Source organism: Lacerta agilis, chromosome 6 (genome assembly GCF_009819535.1).
Source record: "Lacerta agilis isolate rLacAgi1 chromosome 6, rLacAgi1.pri, whole genome shotgun sequence".
In the NCBI taxonomy this organism is placed as follows: Eukaryota; Metazoa; Chordata; class Lepidosauria; order Squamata; family Lacertidae; genus Lacerta; species Lacerta agilis.
The window spans coordinates 57,338,453-57,358,839 of NC_046317.1; the positions used below are offsets into that span (position 1 = coordinate 57,338,453).

The following is a 20,387-nucleotide window of genomic DNA, read 5'->3' on the forward strand; positions in this document are numbered from 1 at the left end:
AAAATCAGTTTCCTCCAAAAGTACACAACCACCAGAACCTTGACAAGAACCTTGCTCATGAAGGGGAGATTAACAACTGGCACCCGGTAGTCAAAGATTTCTAAGTCCAGGGAGGGTTTCTTAAGGAGTGGTTTTACCACTGTCTCCTTCAAGCAGGCAGGAACCACCCCCTCTTGTTATGAGGCATTGATCACCTCCCTGGCCCAGCCCCGCTAGCTTTTATCAGTGTTGGCATGTACCGGTAACCATTTTCAGTCATTCCTTTCAGTGGACAATGTATAATATTTCTTAACATATATTAGGTAAGTTGCGTTAAAAATCCATATTACCCCACAGCTACTTCTTTCTTGATACAGGCACAGGTTAATTGGTAGTACTTCCAGCAGAAAGTGTGTTTTATCTGGCCGAAAAGTAGAGTGGACTAATGATGTTCCCCTTTGTCAGCGTAAGTAAAACATATTTTTTACTGCTATGTTTGTAAATAGTACTCTTATATGGCACCAGGAACACTTCAAAATCAATTTAGTGTGGGTGGTAAAGGGTAAATACATTTGCATGCTCTCGTCTAGCAGTATTAGAGGTAAATTGGTGTCAAAATGTTGTTCTTGTTGTTACTTTTAATTTCTTACCTGTACTGCACCTTAAGGTTCCAAGGCAGGTTACAGCAACTGAAAATACAACATTAAAAATAGCGTAAAACAAATTATGGCATGGAAGTTTTGTTTCACGAAACCCGGTATAACTCGCTCTTTGGGATAACCTCTGAGACTCCATTGAAATAAGCAAATTAACATAGGAATAAATGTAAAGGGACCCCTGACTGTTAGGTCCACTCTGGGGTTGTGGCACTCGTCTTGCTCTATAGGCCGAGGGAGCTGCTGTTTGTCCACAGACAGCTTCCGGGTCATGTGGCCAGCATGACTAACCCACTTCTGCTGAACCAGAGCAGCGCACGGAAACGCTGTTTACCATCCCACCAGAGCGGTACCTATTTATCTACTTGCATTTTGACGTGCTTTCAAACTGCTAGGTGGGCAGGAGCTGGGACCAAGCAACGGGAGCTCACCCTGTAGCGAGGATTCGAACCGCCGACCTTCTGGTCGGCAAGCCCTAGGCTCTGTGGTTTAACCCACAGTGCCACCCGCATCCCTATAGCATAGGAATAGGTAAAGGGACCCCTGACCATCAGGTCCAGTCGTGTCCGACTCTGGGGTTGCGGCGCTCATCTCGCTCTATAGGCCGAGGGAGCCGGCGTTTGTCCGTAGACAGCTTCCGTGTCATGTGGCCAGCATGACTAAGCTGCTTCTGGCGAACCAGGGCAGTGCACGGAAACGCCGTTTACCTTCCCGCTGGAGCGGTCCCTATTTATCTACTTGCATTTTGACATGCTTTCGAACTGCTAGGTGGGCAGGAGATGGGACCGAGCAACGGGAGCTCACCCCGTGGCAGGGATTCGAACTGCCGAACTTCTGATCAGCAAGCCCTAGACTCTGTGGTTTAACCCACAGCGCCACCTGGGTCCCAGCATAGGAATAGACAATGGTTAAATACTGGTCATGTTCAGTATAAGAAAAAGTGAAGCAGACTATCTTCAAGCTATTTTGCGAACCTACTAATGTGAGGGAGGGACATACCTGTAACCAGGGCTGCCACTTGAATAAAATAGGGGGGCAGGTAAACCCCACCCTGCATAATTCTTCACATGGTGCGGCACACGCACCATTTGAATGGCAATTCTCATCAACTTTGGGGGCGAGGAACCCCCTCAAATATTTTAGGGGGGGCAAAGGGTCCTCAACCCTGAGTTTGCTCCTGGGCCTGTAACAATTGTTACTTACCTGTTAGCCTGAATGACACAATGCAATTTTGCCCATCTCTTGTCACATGGATGCTGTCCAGATAAATGTTTCTTTGTTATAAAATAAATAACTTAAAAAAATGGGTCCTGATTCACTACCACTAACTTCTATAGAAGAGTTACAGGTAGGTAGCCGTGTTGGTCTGCCATAGTCAAAACAAAATAAAATTTAAAAAATCCTTCCTGTAGCACCTTAGTGACCAACTAAGTTTATTCTTGGTATGAGCTTTCGTGTGCATGCACACTTCTTCAGATGCACTGAAATGGAAGTCACCAGACCCTTAAATATAGTGAGGGAGTGGGGAGGGGTATTACTCAGAAGGGTGGTGGGAATGGGTGATCAGCTGATAGGTGTGGAAAACCTGTTGGACTGACATGAGTACAGTTATGCAAATATAATACAGTTAAATTTCTGTAGATGTACTTTTAAGATTTTCATTATAGGGGAAAGGTTAAAATACCGTAAATGAAAGAACTTTGAATGGATGTGACAGGAAGAAGTAGGCTGCCCTACTTACATGAAATTAATATAATTTTCAAACAAAAGATGAAATTTATGATTGCCAGATGTAACTGGCAGGTATGATGTACTATTTCTGCAGTGTCACACAAGCCTTCTATGCCTGTTTAGTTAGTGTCTAGTATCCAGAAAATAATTCCCAATGTGCCACCCTCCGTCTTCTCTGAGTATTCTAGTTAATGAGGTCCATGCCAAATTGTGCAGTAACTTCTCAAAATTATATGATTGTAAAATGAAAGAGATGATTACAATCATAAATTTCTGAGAATAATCTTATTTTTGCTGATATTTTTGTAGCCTTTTGAATACTGACATATCTTCCTGCTCTTCTTTAAAACATTATAATATTCTTTTTTCAAATATGGTGTTAGACTTCTGCTGTTGTTAATCTTGGTTATCCCTGATAATAAGACTTTACTTCTTGTCTTTGTAGCTAGTAGGCACTAGCAGACTTAATTTTCACAATATTATCAATCAAAACACATGGTTCACATTTTTATTATTATTCTTACACTTACGAAACCATCAGACATTCTTACAAAACAAATTCAATATAACAATTCACAAATACAAAAATAAGTGTTCAAAAATACAATTGCCATAGGCACTGGCGGAGGAAGAGGGGTGCGGGAAGAGCGCCCCCAGGACACATGCCACGCCCCTGCAGGCAGCCAGCCACACCCCCGCCTGCTCTCTGCCCCCCTCCCCTGTCAGAGCATGAAGCTCCGCCACTGGCCATAGGGCATTAAAAACCTTTCAGATTTCTAATTTTCAAAGATAATAACTGAACACCACTGCATTTCCTCAAATGAAATGCAAGCACTTAAATGAAAGCACTATTGTATCCTTAGGTAGGGACACATTTAGATGCAAAATAAACTAAGACGCAATAAATATAAAAAACCCACTAAAATATTTGTCTTTTGCATGTATCTTCTGTTTCTGTTTCTAGGTATTCCATGCTTTCCACCACCAGATGTCCCCCATGGCAAGCACAGTGGCAGGTTCATGGAGGACTTCTCCTATGGGACAGCTGTAACATACACCTGTGAAAAAGGCCACCCCCTTGTCGGAAATGCCACTATTTACTGTACTACTAAGGATGGATTAAATGGAATTTGGAGTGGCCGTGCATATTGTGGAGGTGTGGTTTTCCAGTGTTACTCTTTGTTCTTCTATTGTTTATATAAAGGTAAAGGTAAAGGGACCCCTGACCATTAGGTCCAGTTGCGGACGACTCTGGGGTTGCGACGCTCATCTCACTTTACAGGCCGAGGGAGCCAGTGTTTGTCCGCTTCCGCAGACAGTTTTTCCGGGTCATGTGGCCAGCATGACTAAGCCGCTTCTGGCGAACCAGAGCAGCGGATGGAAACACCGTTTACCTTCCTGCTAGAGCGGTACCTATTTATCTACTTGCACTTTGACATGCTTTCGAACTGCTAGGTTGGCAGGAGCTGGAACCAAGCAATGGGAGCTTACCCCGTCACGGGGATTTCAACCGCCGACCTTCTGATCAGCAAGCCCTCTTAACCCACAGCGCCATCCACGTCCCTATTGTTTATGTAGAAAGGTCCAATTTGTGTTAATTCCTAAACATGATGATTTGGTAATGTGGCAAGCGTTTTCTTCTGATAGCTCTAACAGAATATCTATTAGGTATCAATATTCCTAAATTTTCAAAACCAACCCAGCTGTCCATGATTCAGCAGATAAAGGCACAGATGCACTGAGTGAGGGTCTATTCTTTTACTTTGTCCTTTGTACCTCTGTGTTTATTAAACACATCTTCTTTTCAGTGACTCACTGTCCAGCTCCTCAGATTGAAAATGGAAGAATAGTAACTGGTTATTCCGCCACCTACACATATAACCAAAGGGTGACATTAGACTGCAATGCTGGCCACAAAATAGCTGGCTCAAGAGAGATCCATTGCCAAGTGGATGGCACATGGGAGCCTCCACTACCTCACTGTGAACAGGGCAAGTATCACTTTGAAGCTCTTTCGTATGAGACTCCTCACCCACAAACAGACTTCCCTTTCAGACTGCTTCTGACTGTGTTTCTAATATGAGGGCTTTTAACCTGAGCCACAATAGAAGGCAATGCCTTTTTGAACTACAGTATAATAGATTTTTATGGTTATTGCTGTTCCTTTTGTTATTTTTCTGAATGATGCCATTGCCTATGGCTAGCGCAATAAAAGTCGATGATGATGATGATGAACTATAATAAGCAGAAATTCCCCATGACTCTTCCTTGTTTCTGTTCCTCCTAAAGTTTATGTTCCTAGTAATCAAAGAAGCAACATGCAAATCACTAGAAGCAACCCGCAAATCACTTGCTGTAAAATGTTTGACTGTTTCCACTAATAATTTTTTTAAGGTAGTGTTCCATAAATCCATTTTTCAATCATTAATATGTAGGAAACATAGTTAATACCTTGCAGTGGAATCTTACGCATGTTTACTCAGAAGTAAGAGCCATTGAGTTCTGTTAAATTTACTACTACGTAAGTGTGATAAGATTGCAGCCTTCATGTTGAATAGATTGTTGTTCTGTTGGCACCCATCTGTCTTGGGAGACAATGGAACAGTGTGATTTTGCGAGTAAAGTCAAACATTTGGAGAGTGACAGCATCTGCTGTGGCTGTAGATACCAACGTGGGAGATACATGTTTTGCTGCAGCTGCGGCAGATCATAGAATTCTAGAGTTGGAAGGGAACCTGAGGATCATCTAGTTCAATCCACTGCAATGCAGGAATATGCAGCTGTCCCATATGGGGATTGAACCTGCAACTTTCGGTAAAAGGTAAAGGTAAAGGCACCCCTGACCATTAGGTCCAGTCACGGACTACTCTGGGGTTGGCACTCATCTCGCTCTATAGGCCGAGGGAGCCAGCATTTGTCCACACACAGCTTCTGGGTCATGTGGCCAGCATGACTAAGCCGCTTCTGGCAAACCAGAGTAGCGCACGGAAACACCGTTTACCTTCCCACCAGAGCATTACCTATTTATCTACTTGCACTTTGACGTGCTTTCGAACTGCAAGGTTGGCAGGAGCAGGGACTGAGCAACGGGAGCTCACCCCATTGCGGGGATTCGAACCACCGACCTTCTGATCGGCAAGCCCTAAGCTCAGTGGTTTAGACCACAGCACCACCCGTGTCCCTTGGTATTATCGGTACCATGCTCTAACCAACTGAGCTATCCAGGCCCACATTAAATAATTGGCAGCAGTGGGATAAGGATGTCCAGTTGTGCTGCTGCATATGCAACATGGCAGTTTGCTCTCTGCACTCCTCCCAGTGGTCATTTCTCCTTTGGTAACTACTATGGATACATGACCTGACTGCCTGTCTCCAGGCACTGTGGTTGGATGCAAGGAATTCCTACATGGCGGGGTTGATATTGCCAGACTTCATGTTAAGTTTGCAGACATCTTTGTAACACAGAGTTGGTCTGTCAACAGGCCTGGTGCTTGAAGCTAGCTCCCCGTAGAGCACTTCCTTGGGGATCCTGCCATCTTCCATTCTGTGGACATGTACAAAACAATATACTTCCCAAATATCAGAAAAGTGTTAAGAGGTTGTCTGATCCTAGAAAGTTAAAATGTTGAATTTTACATCAAGGTTTTATTTTTTCTGCAATACACCCTTCTCTCAGGTTTCACATATTATAGAATTTAATAATGGTTTTATCCTTTTTCCTTTGCAGTCACTGGTTGTGTAAATCCAGAAATCCAGAATGGAAGAATAACCAGATCTACAGGTGAAGTTAAACCCAAATATACAATTACATTTGAATGTGACCCTGGCTATATCCTGAAAGGCAACCATTCAATTCAGTGCCAATTTGACAGCACATGGGATTCTCCTGTGCCCATTTGTGTTAGGGGTAGGTACTAGTATATGTTTCACTTGGTTCTAGTCAGGAATGCTTTCCTTTTGTTTGAATAGGAATCATAACAAAAATGTAATTGCATGACGAAAAAGAAGTGCAATAGATATGTATCATGTTTCATCTGAATTAGTATATGCTTTGTAAAAAGCATAAATATAATAATGGTACCAGAGCAAATAAAAATTAATGGGGGGGGGCTCCTTTCATGTTAAGTTAGGCCAACCTTTACTCATGCCATGATCTACGGTAATAAACCAAATAAAAATTTCAGATTGACACACACTTATTAACAGTATTTATTATTTATTTGCTTCATAAAATTTATATACTGCCTGATTGTAAAAAACAACAATTTCAAACTAATTTACAAAAATAAAATCAGGGAAATTTCACAACTTTAAAACAAACAAAAGTTAAAATAGTAAAACAGATTAAAATTAATTCAACTTTCTAAGCATCAGGGTAGGCTTGCAAAAAACAAGAATGCTTTTAGCAGGCGCCAAAAAGAATAAAGTGAAGGCACCTGCTTGATATCAATAGGCAGGGAGTTCCCAAGTGTAGGTGCTGCCACACTAAATGACTAAGTTCTTACAAATGTGGAATTTACAGTCAAGGATGTTTGTAATGTGTTTTTCTATTGTAACCACGTTTTTTCCCTTTCAGTGATTCAATGCCAGCCACCTCCACATGTTCAAAATGGGATGTACAACCAGGAAGCAACAGTGTTTACTAATGGAATGTTTGTGAAATACACATGTGAGCCTGGCTATGGTCTAATTGGAGAGGGGACTATTTACTGCACAGCATCTGGTACATGGTCTTCCCCTGCCCCTCAATGTGAAGGTACATATTTTGACCATAAGACTCTACATATTGGCTCTAGCAGGGCAAGCTACAAAGCAATCTTTACACCATTTCTTCCATTCAGCCTTGAAAATTTGGTTCCAGGCAAATTATTAAAGTAGTGCTGCTTCCTATAATGAAAACACGCACTTAGAGAACTGTCACACAGAATTCAGTTCTGTGCAGGTCAATGGAACTTCTGATGGGTTCCTTAGAAGAGACAAAGAGTGATACTGCAAGGTACTGTAGTTCTATTAGTGCAAGGACTTTTGGTTGTGCGGTAGAACTGCTCCTTCTCCCCCTCCCCCTGTGCATACCCTAAACCTGTTCTAGGGTTCCCTCAACCCTTTCAGAGCAGGTTTGGAGAAGGCACAGGGAAAAGAGAGGGGTGGGAAGTTTCGTTGCACAAGCAGAACGCAATTACTTTGCTGGCTGCTGCCCAAAGTCAAACTGGCAACTGTTGAAGGAAGGCCCTTATAATAGTGAAGGCACTACCACCTTCCAAGAAACAGAAGAAATAAAACAGCTTGAATGTTCTTTAATCTGCTTGAGTAAGAAGCTGGACATCACATCTTGTTCCCACTGATGAAATTGCTTCTCTCATTTTTTTGTGCTGTACATATTATTTCTGCTTGATGCAATTATCCTATTTTATGTTTCACATACATATAAATGTATAAAATAAATAATTTTGAACTTTTTATATGGTTTTATGTATGTATAATTGTTGTAAACTGCATTGATTTTTTTCTGAATAGCAATATATGCATATATTTTTTATAAAATTCAAATGAATAAATACAGTGCAGGTGAGAAAAGAGTGGTGAGGACCACTGCTATATTATAGGTGGAGGAACTGGAAATTAGTCTAAAGTTAGGACCACAATATTACACTTTGTAGAACTTCACAATAACACTGGCCTCATTTTCCCCTCTCTTCCTCCCTACTTCCGCCCTCCATCTCACCAGGAGGTAGCTGTGCACCCCCACCCAGTTTACAATTTGCTGAACTTCTCAGTGAGTATAAAAAAAACAATTCCTTTCTTGTTGGCTCAGTTGTGAAATACATGTGCCATCCAGGATATGCTAAGCATCCCGGATTGAAGGCCTCTCTTATGTGCATTAGAAATCAGGAGTGGTCAGGAGTTCAGGAGTTCTGCAAAAGTGAGTCTGAGTCTCTTACCATCCTTTTATTGATTGTTATATTAATATAAGTGCTTTAATTAAGTTGCACCATTCTTCCTTTGTGCTTTAATTAAATTTGCTTTAAAACAAATTACAGAGAGAAATTCTGTATGGTTTGTTTTTTTTTCTGCCAGGAAAATCATGTGGACATCCAGGAGAACCAGATAATGGCAGGCTGATTGTAACAAAAGATCTTTTATTTGGTTCTACTATAAATTACACCTGCGAGGAAGGGTAAGCATTAGGAAATCAAGAAGGTTACTTTTTCTGGTAGGGCTGTTGTTCCTTTAACAATTTAAGAAGAAGTCATTGGGGTTAACATTTTCCCCTCACCTAACCTCCTATGCAGGAAAAGGTTCATAAATCAATTTCTTCTTGTAATGCAGCTGTTGAAGAAACTGGACCCCTGCCACAACATATTTAGCCAGTGCCAGGCACTAACTTGTCTTGCAGCCTAATGCTATCTGCTGAGGAGAGTGCCAGTAGGATTGGAGACAGAACCACAGATAGAGGGAGATATCAGCATGCTTGTGGGAATTGAAGGGTTTACAGAAGAGAGAATTCTGGTCTGTAAAGAAGATATTTTACTGTGATGATCACTCAATATACAGCTTTGGTATCGGTTGTGAATGGGTACGTGTTAGGAAGTCATTCTTCAAAGAAACAGAAAAAAAGGTGCTTGTAGCTTTAAATAAGTTTTCTTCAATAATTAGGAGTGACATTCTAGGCTGATTGGTTACAGCTGGGGATGAAAATAAAAAGAGGAAGTTGCATGTTGCAATGTCCTGCATGAAGAAAGAGTACCCACACACGGTGAGTTCATACCATGGTGGAAAGATGTATGTAAATAGTTTTCTATATACAGTAGTCACAACAAAAATGCTCGTGATCCAGCCAAGAAATAAAGATAACTCTTGACTGAGTATTTTGCACAAGTCTCGTAGTCTCTTGTCGTCCGCCACCAGGAAGAAACTCTGCTAGAAGCTGTTTAAAGTGGTTTTACTGTAAGCGCAGTAGAAGTGTGGGGGCAGTGCATACATTTCATAATATGCATTTAATTCTGTGCATCCTGGGATAAGGAAGTTGACAATCCATAATTGCTTCTGTCCCAATTCAGGTACAGGCTAGTTGGTCTATCTTCCAGACAGTGTGTGATATCTGGCCTAAAAGCAGTATGGACTGGTGAAACTGCTATTTGTCTGCGTAAGTAGAACACATTTTAACTTTTATCATTTTCCCAGAGGGCAACTGAGAAGTTCCACCAGGACTTAATAACTTTTACTCCACCTGAGCCTAAATCAGTCAATGCAAGTTCACTTTCTGGACACTGCTGTGCAATTACATAATGGACATAATGGAAAGCTACTGACCACTACACATACTTACATGCTTCCAGCTTCTACCCATATCACTCCACAACTTAAACGGTGGCATCAGACATGTATCAGCGTATAAAACCGACCCAATGAAAGGGGGGAGAAAACAGATTGACAATGTAAACAGAATGACAAGGCAAGGCTGGCACCAAGGGCAAATCTACTACTGTATAGGACATATCTAGAAGAGAACATCACTTGTCACATGCAACATCCATATTCACATTTTCCTATATATAACATAATCAGTGTCAGTCACATGGCAAAATTACATAGGATAGGAAGTCTGGCAAGGGATATATCATATGTTGAAAGTAGAAAGAAAGGAGTTGGGGGACTTTAAGATACAGTATATGACTGTCACCTAGTGGCCAAAAGGCAAAGGTATTTCTTGAGAAAAAGTTGGAACTGAACAGGTTCAAGGCTTGTGCTCTTGGCGGATGCCAGGCTAACAGAAACTGGTATAACCTACATACATTATCAGTATCACAATCACATGGCAAAGTTATAAAGCACAGGAATCCTGTGGCAAGAGTATCAGAATATAGTATCAGGTTATCCATGAAATCATGAGAATAATGGAATACCATTATGGAGTATCTTACACCTTACACTAGGTAAGGTAAAGGTAAAGGACCCCTGGATGGTTAAATCCAGTCAAAGATGACACTGGGGTGTGGCAGTCATTTCACTTTTCAGGCCAAGAGAGACAGCATTTGTCCACAGACAGCTTTCCGGGTCATGTGGCCAGCATGACTAAACCGGTTCTGACACAACAGGACACTTGACAAGTGCCAGAGCGCACAGAAATGCCATTTACCTTCCCGCTGTACTTGTACTGGCATGCTTTCGAACTGCTAGGTTGGCAGAAGCTGGGACAGAGCAACAGGAGCTCACCCCATTGCATGGATTTAAAATGCTGACCTTTCTATCAGCAAGCCCAAGAGGCTCAGCTCAGTGGTTTAGACCACAGCACCACCCACATCCCTAGTCTTACACTATTAAAACAATGTTTGTAATATTGCTGCTTTGCCCTTAGCATTTTGGTACCTACTATCCCTTAAATTATCTTCACAGAATTGTAGTTAACAATCTCATTGTTGACTGAAGTTCCTTCCAATTTTCCAACTGAGGAGCATTAATCCTCTCTCTTCTGATGTGTATCTGCAGCAACAACAACAACAACAAAAACTTTCTTTATTGTATACTCCTTGTTTATATTTCTCCTAAGCTGATAAAGCTTTCACTCAAAAGAAAGTGGCCAGTCTCTGTCCTGTTATTGTTATTATCTAATTTATGTGTCTTACAGAATAGTTCATCTCTCTATTTTGGTATTCATAAGTAGCCATTGTAGTTCTTGTGTTTCATGTAATCTCCGTGGCAGATTATGGAACTCTGGATGTCTTGTATTATTTTCTTCCTTTTAACAACTATTGGCTGTATTCTATGGATAATCATATTTTAGCAGTCATTAATATTACATACACTGTTAACTTCATCTGTTGGCTCCAGTAGTAGCCATCAGAAATAGAAAACAGAATACATCATTTATGCTATATGTTTGTCTTCTCCCTTTCTCTAGCTATTTCATGTTCTCCACCACCAGATGTTCCCCATGGCAAGCACACTGGCATGTATATAGATGACTTCTTCTATGGGACAGCTGTATCATACACCTGTGAAAAGCACCACCCCCTTGTGGGAAATGCCACTATTTACTGTACTACCAAGGATGGATTAAATGGCGTTTGGAGTGGCCGTGCATATTGTGGAGGTGTGTTATTAAATATTCTCCATCCCATTTTGTTAATTGCAGGAAGTTGTGTTAATCAATAAGCATGAACATTTGGCAAAATCACGGCAGTCATTACTCTCTTACTTTCCAACAAGAAGAATCATTAGCTATATGTATTCCTAAGGACGCGGGTGGCGCTGTGGTCCCTCCTTAGGTGAAACATGCAGTTCTTGGGTAGGTGAATAGGGAAGTGGAGAAGAAACTCCTGCTTAATGTTTGGAAATAGAAGGCAGGAATTGACTGGTTACAAACCTAGCAGTCCTTCAGCTGCAGAGAGTACGGCTTCTCTGGTGGGGGAGTTAAATACCTTCTTTGCTCAATTTGAGGTGACACAAGCAGTGGCTCCAGTTGGGATGCCAGAGATATTGTCATCACTTCCCACAGAGAATGTAGTTTGAGTGGAAGAGGGAGAAGTGAGGAGAATACTTAAGGAGTTAAACATGAGGAAGGCCACGGGCCCTGATGGTGTAGCTGGTAGGGTGCTGAGAGACTGCTCTGATCAGCTGGCAGGAATCTTTACGAAGATTTTTGATCAGTCTCTAGCCCAAGCCACTGTTCCAACTTCCACCCTCCCTGAAATCTGCACCCTCCTTCCCTTGATGCCCTAAGTATGTGCTTATTTTGCTTAAAGTTTAACCCAGCCCTGAACGTGTGGAGAGACTTGAGGGTCAAATAGAGAAGCAGGGTGGGCTACATTTGGGCCCTGAGCCTGAGGTTCCTCACCCTATTCTGTCAGCCCATAATCCACATGTCTAATTGTCTATAATACTGCCAGCTAAACGCACAGATATGCAGAGAACAGGTTTGTCCTTTTTACCTTCAGTACTATATGCTTGTTGGAACTTTGTCTTTTCAGTGACTCGGTGTCCACCCCCACAAGTAAGGAATGGAAGGATAATAACTGGTTATTCAAACACCTACACGTATAACCAAAGGGTAACTTTAGACTGCAATGCTGGCTACAAAATATCTGGAACAAGAGAGATTCATTGCCAAGTAGATGGTACATGGGACCCTCCTCTACCTCACTGTGAACTGGGCAAGTATAAATAAGAAGCATCCATATATATACAAGCATGAATATGAGCCAGATACATACATGCTTGTAACTTCAATATTCAGGGAGCATTTATAGTTATTTAGTTATAGAAGGAAGCATGAATATCTGCAGTAAATGTTCACACAAGTAGTAATATTGCTATACTTGCAGACAGATTGCCAGATCTCATGTGTATGGAATAGACAGCGGGACATGCACGAAAGACATGGGTTCAGATCTTCAATCCTATCAACTCCACTAGTTGTTCTTGGGCCAGTCACTGACTATAATTGGACTTAACACAAAATCATGGTTTAACAGGAACTAGTCTCCCCTCAGGCTTATGCACCCCCAAATCTCTAGCACAAGCTATGCAAACGAAATTGGAGGTGTCAGATTTAGAGTAACTGCAGTTTAGCATTCCATCCAAATTCTAAACTTTGGTTAAGCTGAGCTATGGTATATTCAAACAGGGCAGCTCCATAGACTGAAGCTGGCTTATTTTCACTAACCATGATTAAGGCAATTTATTGTGGGTTGTGTCCAGTGGTAGTCCTAATCCAAGTAAATGGATAGTAATACACGTAAGTTAGCAGTGTCCATTAATTTCAAAGGGTGTACTCAGAATAGGACTAGCATTGGATACAAATCTGTTTGTCCAGGTTTAGGTGACAAAAATGGAAATTAAGGCTTCCCAATTCCTTTTTGTGGCTGCACCTGAGGAGGCAGACACGACATGCATGCCTGGGAGAGGCTTCTTCCCATAATGCTAAATTATAGTTTAGTGTTATGTCCAAACCAGCGTACTATCTCTCAGCCTAAACTTACAGGGTTATGGTGATGATAAAATGTGAGCGAAGGAGATCATGTAAGATGCCTTGTGTTCTTTGGATGACAGGTGGAATGTTCTTCCCAGGGAGGCTCACCTGGCACCTTTGTTACAAATCTTTAGGCGCCTGGCAAAAACATTGCTGTTCTCCTATGCCTTTGGCTAATTCAGCAATCTGTGTTCTTTAAAACTGTTCGTGGTTTTTTCCCCTTTGTTACGTATTTTTGTGTTTTTATATTGTAAACTGCCCTGCGATCCTCAGATGAAGGGTGGTATAGAAATTTAATAAATAAATACATAAAAATATTTTAAATTTTTTATATACATTTTCAGTTAAATGTGCCATTAATACGCTATTGTGAATGGTCTCTCCTATTTCATTTTTCTTTTAGTATCACAGTGCCCCTTGCCTCTGGATATACCCAATGGAAATCACAATGGTTTTCCTGGGCAAGTGTTCACTTCTCAGAAGCCTGTAACTTATTCCTGTGATCCTGGTTACTCACTTGTTGGAGAGGCATCTATTTCCTGCACAGCTTCTGGAGAGTGGAGCAGTCCTCTGCCACGTTGTGAAAGTATTTAAGAAGACATTTTGTACAATCTCAGCAACAGAGGATATAATTGCTTTTTATCATCTGTATTGGTGTTAACACTGGTCTTTGTTCCTTACGGTCACCTGCACTTCTGCTAAAATTGGTGCTCCTTTTTGTTTTCATTTGAGCAAGATTTCTACTATCTGAAGGAAGCCTTCTTGCCTCTAATACTTTCCCTGACCCTGCTGTTTAACCATGTTGGCATCCTCTTTCCTTGGTGGTACTTTTCCTGATCTGCTGTTTAGATTCTAGTGAGTTTCTATTACTGTGGATTTTGAATAACTTTCCCTTCCCCAGCATTCTGGGAATATTGCAACTTTTCCGATCAACTTCCTTTTCTTAATCCCCTCATTTCTTTGGTAGGGTTCCTCATTTGAAGTAGACTTTGACTGTGCTGGACTTGCTTGGCAATTGCTCACTTACATAGACAGTATCGCCACTCACAGGGATTGGATCACAGTTTGCCCTTTTAGGAACTTCTAGCTTGTATTATCTCCAGTACTAAATTACTCTTGGGGTCTGCAGCTCACCACCCACAGCGATTCAGAGAAGAAGTCCCACCCCTCTTGGGATTTCTAGTATGTTAGGCTCACTGAAACTTCCCATTAGTACAAAAACAGAACCATCTGCACCGCCCTAAATCCGACACTGTGTTCAACTTTATGTCCTCTGTGATGTACAGAGCAGCATCACCTCCAGCCACTAGTATAAGATATTCTGCATTTGGAAGATGTACGTAATCTGAGACACAATCGCAGATGTTGTGACAGTTTTCAGTTTTTAGCTCCCTGATATACTTTACCCTCTCTTTCAGCAGTGCAGTGCCCCCCACCTCAAGTGGTCGCTCACGGGAAATACAGCAGTCAGGAAGCAAAAGGTTTTACTAATGGGGGGTTTGTAGAATACAGTTGTGATCCTGGATATAGCATTATAGGAGATTCCAGAATTTTTTGTACAGCATCCGGGTCTTGGAACTCCTCAGCGCCTAACTGCAAAGGTGAGTCAGCCTTTTTATTTCAAGCAGCATATGCAAATCATACGAATCTGAAAACATTGGTAGGAAAGATATTTCATACCTGACACTCTATATGTTTTAAAAAATAGTTCGCGGTGGAAGGAAATAAGAAAGTATAGCTAATTTATGACTTTATATGTCTACAAGTAGTGTTTTGCTTTCTATAATAAGCATTTGTCTCTTGGGGGAGCAGCGTCATCCATCGGCTAATGGGGGGGGGGGAATTCAATGAAATGGGACAGGTTTAGATGTATTTTCCTTGCTCCTACATCTCTTGAGGAGTCTCAGACTACTCAAAGTTCTCCTAGCATGCTGCAGAAATGCAGTCTACCTCGTAGAAGCATCTCTTTCCACTGTGTAAGCTACTCAAGATCTGGGTGGTGAAGGGAAGGACCTTGCTTTACCAGAGAGATCAGAATTTGCATTTATGCTGAGGTGCAGTTCCATGGTATTTTAGTATATAAAGGTAAGCAGCATTGTTTGTAAGTATAGAATATGAAACCCCAAGCATAAGACTTCCTCTGTGCAGAGAAGCTGGAAGTTGCCTTGATGTTCAGCAGCAGTTCCCGTTGTTCCGACAGGACTGAGAATAATTCAGAAATATGTATGCAGAAATGGGGGGGGGGCAGCCTTGTTTTCTGTCCACTGTAGCTAATAATGTTGCAGTAGTCGGTGATTTACAAATAATGGGTTAGGGTTAGGGTTTTGTGAGCTCTCTTTATTCTTGTTGAATGACTGAAGTGTAGCCACGTCATTAACCCTCTTATGGTGTGTTGCATGCTTTTTCCCATCAGAAATTTCATATCCTTCATATTTCATATCAAAACTGTATATATTCTCCCCCACCCCACTGACATGTTTTATTGTTGCTTTGTTGGTATTGGTCCATTAAGTCACTGTTTGTTGGGGTGGGTGCTTTGCATTGCTGTGGTCCTTTTGCTATTTTTGTTGCTCTCTTACCATCCCTGTGGCTGTCAGAAGGGCAGCACCTAAAACATTTCAAATTCTGCACTTCTGATTTCCATAGGGATGGCTGAAGTTTAAGTGGGCAGCTATGGATGCATGCAGCAACTACTGTTGTATGCACAACAAAGATAAAAAAACACAAAGGGAAATAACAAGCACACAACTAAAGTTGTTTAATACAGCAATGTGAAGGCATTTTAAACCAAATTTAATCATACTGTACTATGATCTAATGCAGGAAGCTGACTTCTTATGTATGTTATTGTTGGATGTGTCGCCTGTCTGTCTGTCTGTCTGTCTGTCTTGTTGAGGAACAAGACCTTCTTCCCTTGTTGTTGTTGTTGTTTTCCAGAGATACATTGCCCCTCACCTCCCAAAGTCCAGCATGGAAAGTACAGGGCTCTGGGATCAGAACAATATACCAGTGGAAAAATTGTAAAATACAGCTGTGACCCTGGTTATGTGCTAATAGGAAGGGCAACTATATATTGCACAGCATCCGGTGTGTGGAGTCTTCCTGTCCCACGCTGTGAATGCAAGTATTCTGCTACTCTGGATTTTCATTTTGGCTTTGTATATAGGCTAACCACAAAACAGATTTAAAATGCAATTGAACGGTCATACAAGTTCCTTATTTCTGCATTGAAAATTATAGTTCCAGTTAAGTCCTTAAGGGAGGGGCATCTCAAATATTATGTGTGAGCCGCATATATACAGCTCTGTTAATGGATCAAGGCCTGACCAATGAAGTGACCATTTTTTTTCTTTTTTGGGTCTCATTTCCTTGCTATTCCTAGGCAGTCCAAGCCGAGACTTTCTAACTCCAAACTGTATGTTGCACTATCTTGCTATTGATCCATAAAGAGCCTTATATAATAATATAATTTTTGAGCTTTACATTAAACGTATTAAGAAAACGGTTCTACACTATATAGGTAAAACTCGAAAAATTAGAATATCATGGAAAGGTTCATTTCTTTCAATAATTCAACTTAAAAGGTGAAACTAATATATGAAATAGATTCAAGACATGCAAAACGAGATATGTCAAGCCTTTATTTGTTATAATTGTGATTATTATGGCGCACAGCTGATGAGAACCCCAAATTAACAATTTCAACTTTGGGGTTTTCATCAGCTGTACTCCATAATCATCACAATTATAACAAGCAAAGGCTTGGCATATCTCGCTTTGGATGTCATGAGTCTATCTCATATATTAAACTCCAGGAGCTAATGAAAACAATTGCTTACATAAATGGACTTTTCCATGATATTCTAATTTTTCGAGTTTCACCTGTACTCCTTACTGCAGCTGACATATACTATGTAGTCTACTAGCTCCTTCTCCTTTATATTTTCCTTTGCAGTCACTGGCTGTGTTAGTCCAAAAATTCAGAATGGAAGAATAACAAGATCTAAAGGGCAAGTTAAGCCCACAGAGACAATTACATTTGAATGTGACCCTGGCTATATCCTGAAAGGCAACCATACAATTCAGTGCCAGTTTGACAGCACATGGGTTTCTCCCACACCCATCTGTGTAAGGGGTAGGTACTAAGCACAACTTTGACTGGATTTCATGTTTCTGTGATAAGGAAAAAAGTTAGTTACTGTAAATCTGTTGAAGTCCTCCTTGGGAGTTTCCAGATATGAGCCACGAAACATACAAACTTATCTAACAAACTTATCTAACTTGACACACTCCCCCCCCCCAAATCCCGCTTACTTCCCTCCCAAATTAGGAATATGGGAAGCTGCCTTATATGGAGTCACACAATTGTTTTTTTTGGGGGGGGGGGCATTTCCAGCCTTACCTGGAGAAGCCAGGATGTTATACAGTTCAGCTAAGGCCCTTCCCCTAAACACAAGAGAAAACCCAACAAGTTCTGTTTTTAATTGATTGAACTGAATTTTAAATTGAAATCCAACCAATAATGATAGGCAATATCACTAGTAAAGGAAGGGAGGTGCACTCAATCCAGGTCGGACAGAAACTGTGGCTGAGGGGTTCCTAGATCTGGGAACAACCACTAGTTGTTTCAGATGTCTTGTCTTTGCCCAGGCTTTACCTGACCCACAAGTTCAGAACCAACTTTCTGTGTTTTAATCCCCATATTCCTGTTCGCTGGCACTAGTGGCCTTTTTCACAGGGCACAGTACATGCTGCCTTAATGGCAATAGTTCACACAAGTTCACACAATGGTGCCCTTTTAAAACAACGTCAGCACCTCTGAACCAGGAATACTCTCTCTGAACCTGGATCTCTGTGGACCTTTAATGGCTGACAGGAACAGCTTCTGTATCATGTGACTTGGAGAAATCTAGCGTACCAGTTTAGCTCATTCCTATCTGCACATGGGAAGCAATTATGAGAATACCTCCACAAGAGTTCAGCTTACATCCAGAAAGGCTGTTGTATGATTTAATGTCATTCTGAAAACATGTTTGACTGTCTTGGGACAATTTGTGTCTGGGCAGTGGTGCTATCAGAGAAAGACTTTGGGGCTGAAGCCCAAGATTCCAGTCTACCTTGTGAGCAGGTGGGCTCTCAAACGCTTATAAGTGACCATAATAGAATGTAAAGATGGGTGCTGCCATAAGACCATGCAAAAACATGCAAATCCCATCTAAGCTTATGTGTGTATTGTGAAGGCTGCAAGAAATAAAGCTACTCCTTAGTCTGTTAAGGACAATTAGCTTATGGGTTTTTAATGCTTTGACTAAGAATGAACATCCAAGGGTGGATATATCTCTTATTACCACATGAGTTTGTGTAATTGTATTCCTGCATTCCTGGTAGAACATCACTGCATCTGCACTAAAAACACACACCTAGTAACAGTTATCCATTGTATATCTTGGAAGTGGGGTACTAGATGCATATCTGAGATCCAAGCTGTATACATGCAGAAAACATGAAGTACACAAAGATGAGAGAATAGCTTTGAATGGTCTTCACATTGCAACTACACTCCTTTCCTTTCAGAAATTCAGTGCCGGCCACCCCCAAGTATCCAAAATGGGATTCACAGCAATGAGGGATCATCAGTGTTCAACATTGGAATGTTTGTGAAATACACCTGTGAGCCTGGCTACTCACTTACTGGAGAGGGAACTATTTATTGCACAACCTCTGGCACCTGGAGTGCTCCAGCCCCGCACTGCGAAGGTTAGTGTCTTGCTCGTAGGCACTAGTGGCTTTTTTTCAGCAGGGACATAACATGCTACCCAGAGCCTAGCACACAATGGTGCCCTTTTAAAACACCTCTGGACCTGAAATACTCGTTCTGAACCTGGATCTACATGGCAGACATGGGTTGGAACAATAGTCCACAATAGTAGGAAAGGAGGGCTGGTACTCCTGTGGTCTCAAACCATGATTAATGAGGAAATATGTAGCTTATGCTAGCTACAAAAACTAGAATCTACTGTAGGGAAGGAGTTGTAATACTCGGATCAAGAATTGGAAGGGTTTCTACTGCATCCATGAATTGATTAAAAGCTTGCTTTGAGATAAGCTTGATGCTCATATAGTTTTGCTTTAGAATTGCAGTGTCCCCCTCCTCTGCCTATTCCAAATGGTGATCACAATGGCCACGGAGAAGCTCATTTTGCTACAGGAAGATACGTAAATTACACCTGTGACCATGGCTACTTGTTACGTGGCAAGGCTTCCAGTCAGTGTACAACATCTGGAGCTTGGAGTCAACCTTTACCCCGGTGTGAAGGTTTGTATTTCCCTGCCTATCCTTCCTGGCTAAAAACACAGAGCAAGTGATACTGGGGAATTCTCAGCTAGCATTATATTTATTTCTGATTTTCTTTTTTTTGCAGTAATGCGTTGTCCACCACCACCAAGCATTGTGCATGGAAAGAATATAGGAGAAGACCTCACCTATGGCAGTTCTGTAATATACATTTGTGATGCCGGCTATTCCCTCGATGGAGAGTATCTGGTTACCTGTATTTTAGAAGGCTCAAACTCTGTGAACTGGACTAAACTTCCAAAATGCAAAGGTTATTTTCATTCAGTTGTACAACCACTGTCCCTGGTCCATAGATGTGCACATGACTCTGTACAATTTAGTAGCCCTTGTAGTTAATGGACGTCTGCCTAAAGTGCAGTTGTCCTGGCTCAGGTCTTACAGATCTAAGTAAAATCTCTGATGATGGTTCTGCATTGAAACATTTCTCCACAGGGTGCCCTGCACCTCAAACGATTGCCAATGGGGAACGTGACCCTGAAAGTCTGGAAGATTTTCCTTATGGCTCCTCTGTGACGTATCGTTGTGACCCTGACTACTTTCTTACTGGAACTGCGACAATACACTGTCTGTCTTCTGGAACATGGGATCAATCTGTTCCTCACTGTAAAAGCAAACAAGGTAGGTGGCGATATATTTAGCTTTTCCAGATGAGTAACAGTACTACTATTAAAATAGAATAAAATAATAAAACGATTAT

The 20,387-nt window shown here is 41.4% G+C and overlaps 1 protein-coding gene across 1 annotated transcript in view; it reads left to right on the forward strand.

The window, feature by feature from the left end:
* CR1 (complement C3b/C4b receptor 1 (Knops blood group)) overlaps positions 1–20,387 on the forward strand; it is a 97,211-nt gene that overhangs the window by 68,665 nt on the left and 8,159 nt on the right. Inside the window, exons 22-38 of the mRNA XM_033153971.1 lie at positions 357–445; positions 3,331–3,522; positions 4,175–4,357; positions 6,094–6,273; positions 6,943–7,166; positions 8,058–8,286; positions 8,442–8,541; positions 9,425–9,510; positions 11,266–11,457; positions 12,335–12,517; positions 13,739–13,921; positions 14,754–14,936; positions 16,273–16,455; positions 17,291–17,470; positions 19,469–19,651; positions 19,758–19,940; positions 20,123–20,308. Coding sequence (XP_033009862.1) covers positions 357–445; positions 3,331–3,522; positions 4,175–4,357; positions 6,094–6,273; positions 6,943–7,166; positions 8,058–8,286; positions 8,442–8,541; positions 9,425–9,510; positions 11,266–11,457; positions 12,335–12,517; positions 13,739–13,921; positions 14,754–14,936; positions 16,273–16,455; positions 17,291–17,470; positions 19,469–19,651; positions 19,758–19,940; positions 20,123–20,308 — 2,939 coding nt within the window. The remainder of the gene's footprint in view (positions 1–356; positions 446–3,330; positions 3,523–4,174; positions 4,358–6,093; positions 6,274–6,942; positions 7,167–8,057; positions 8,287–8,441; positions 8,542–9,424; positions 9,511–11,265; positions 11,458–12,334; positions 12,518–13,738; positions 13,922–14,753; positions 14,937–16,272; positions 16,456–17,290; positions 17,471–19,468; positions 19,652–19,757; positions 19,941–20,122; positions 20,309–20,387) is intronic.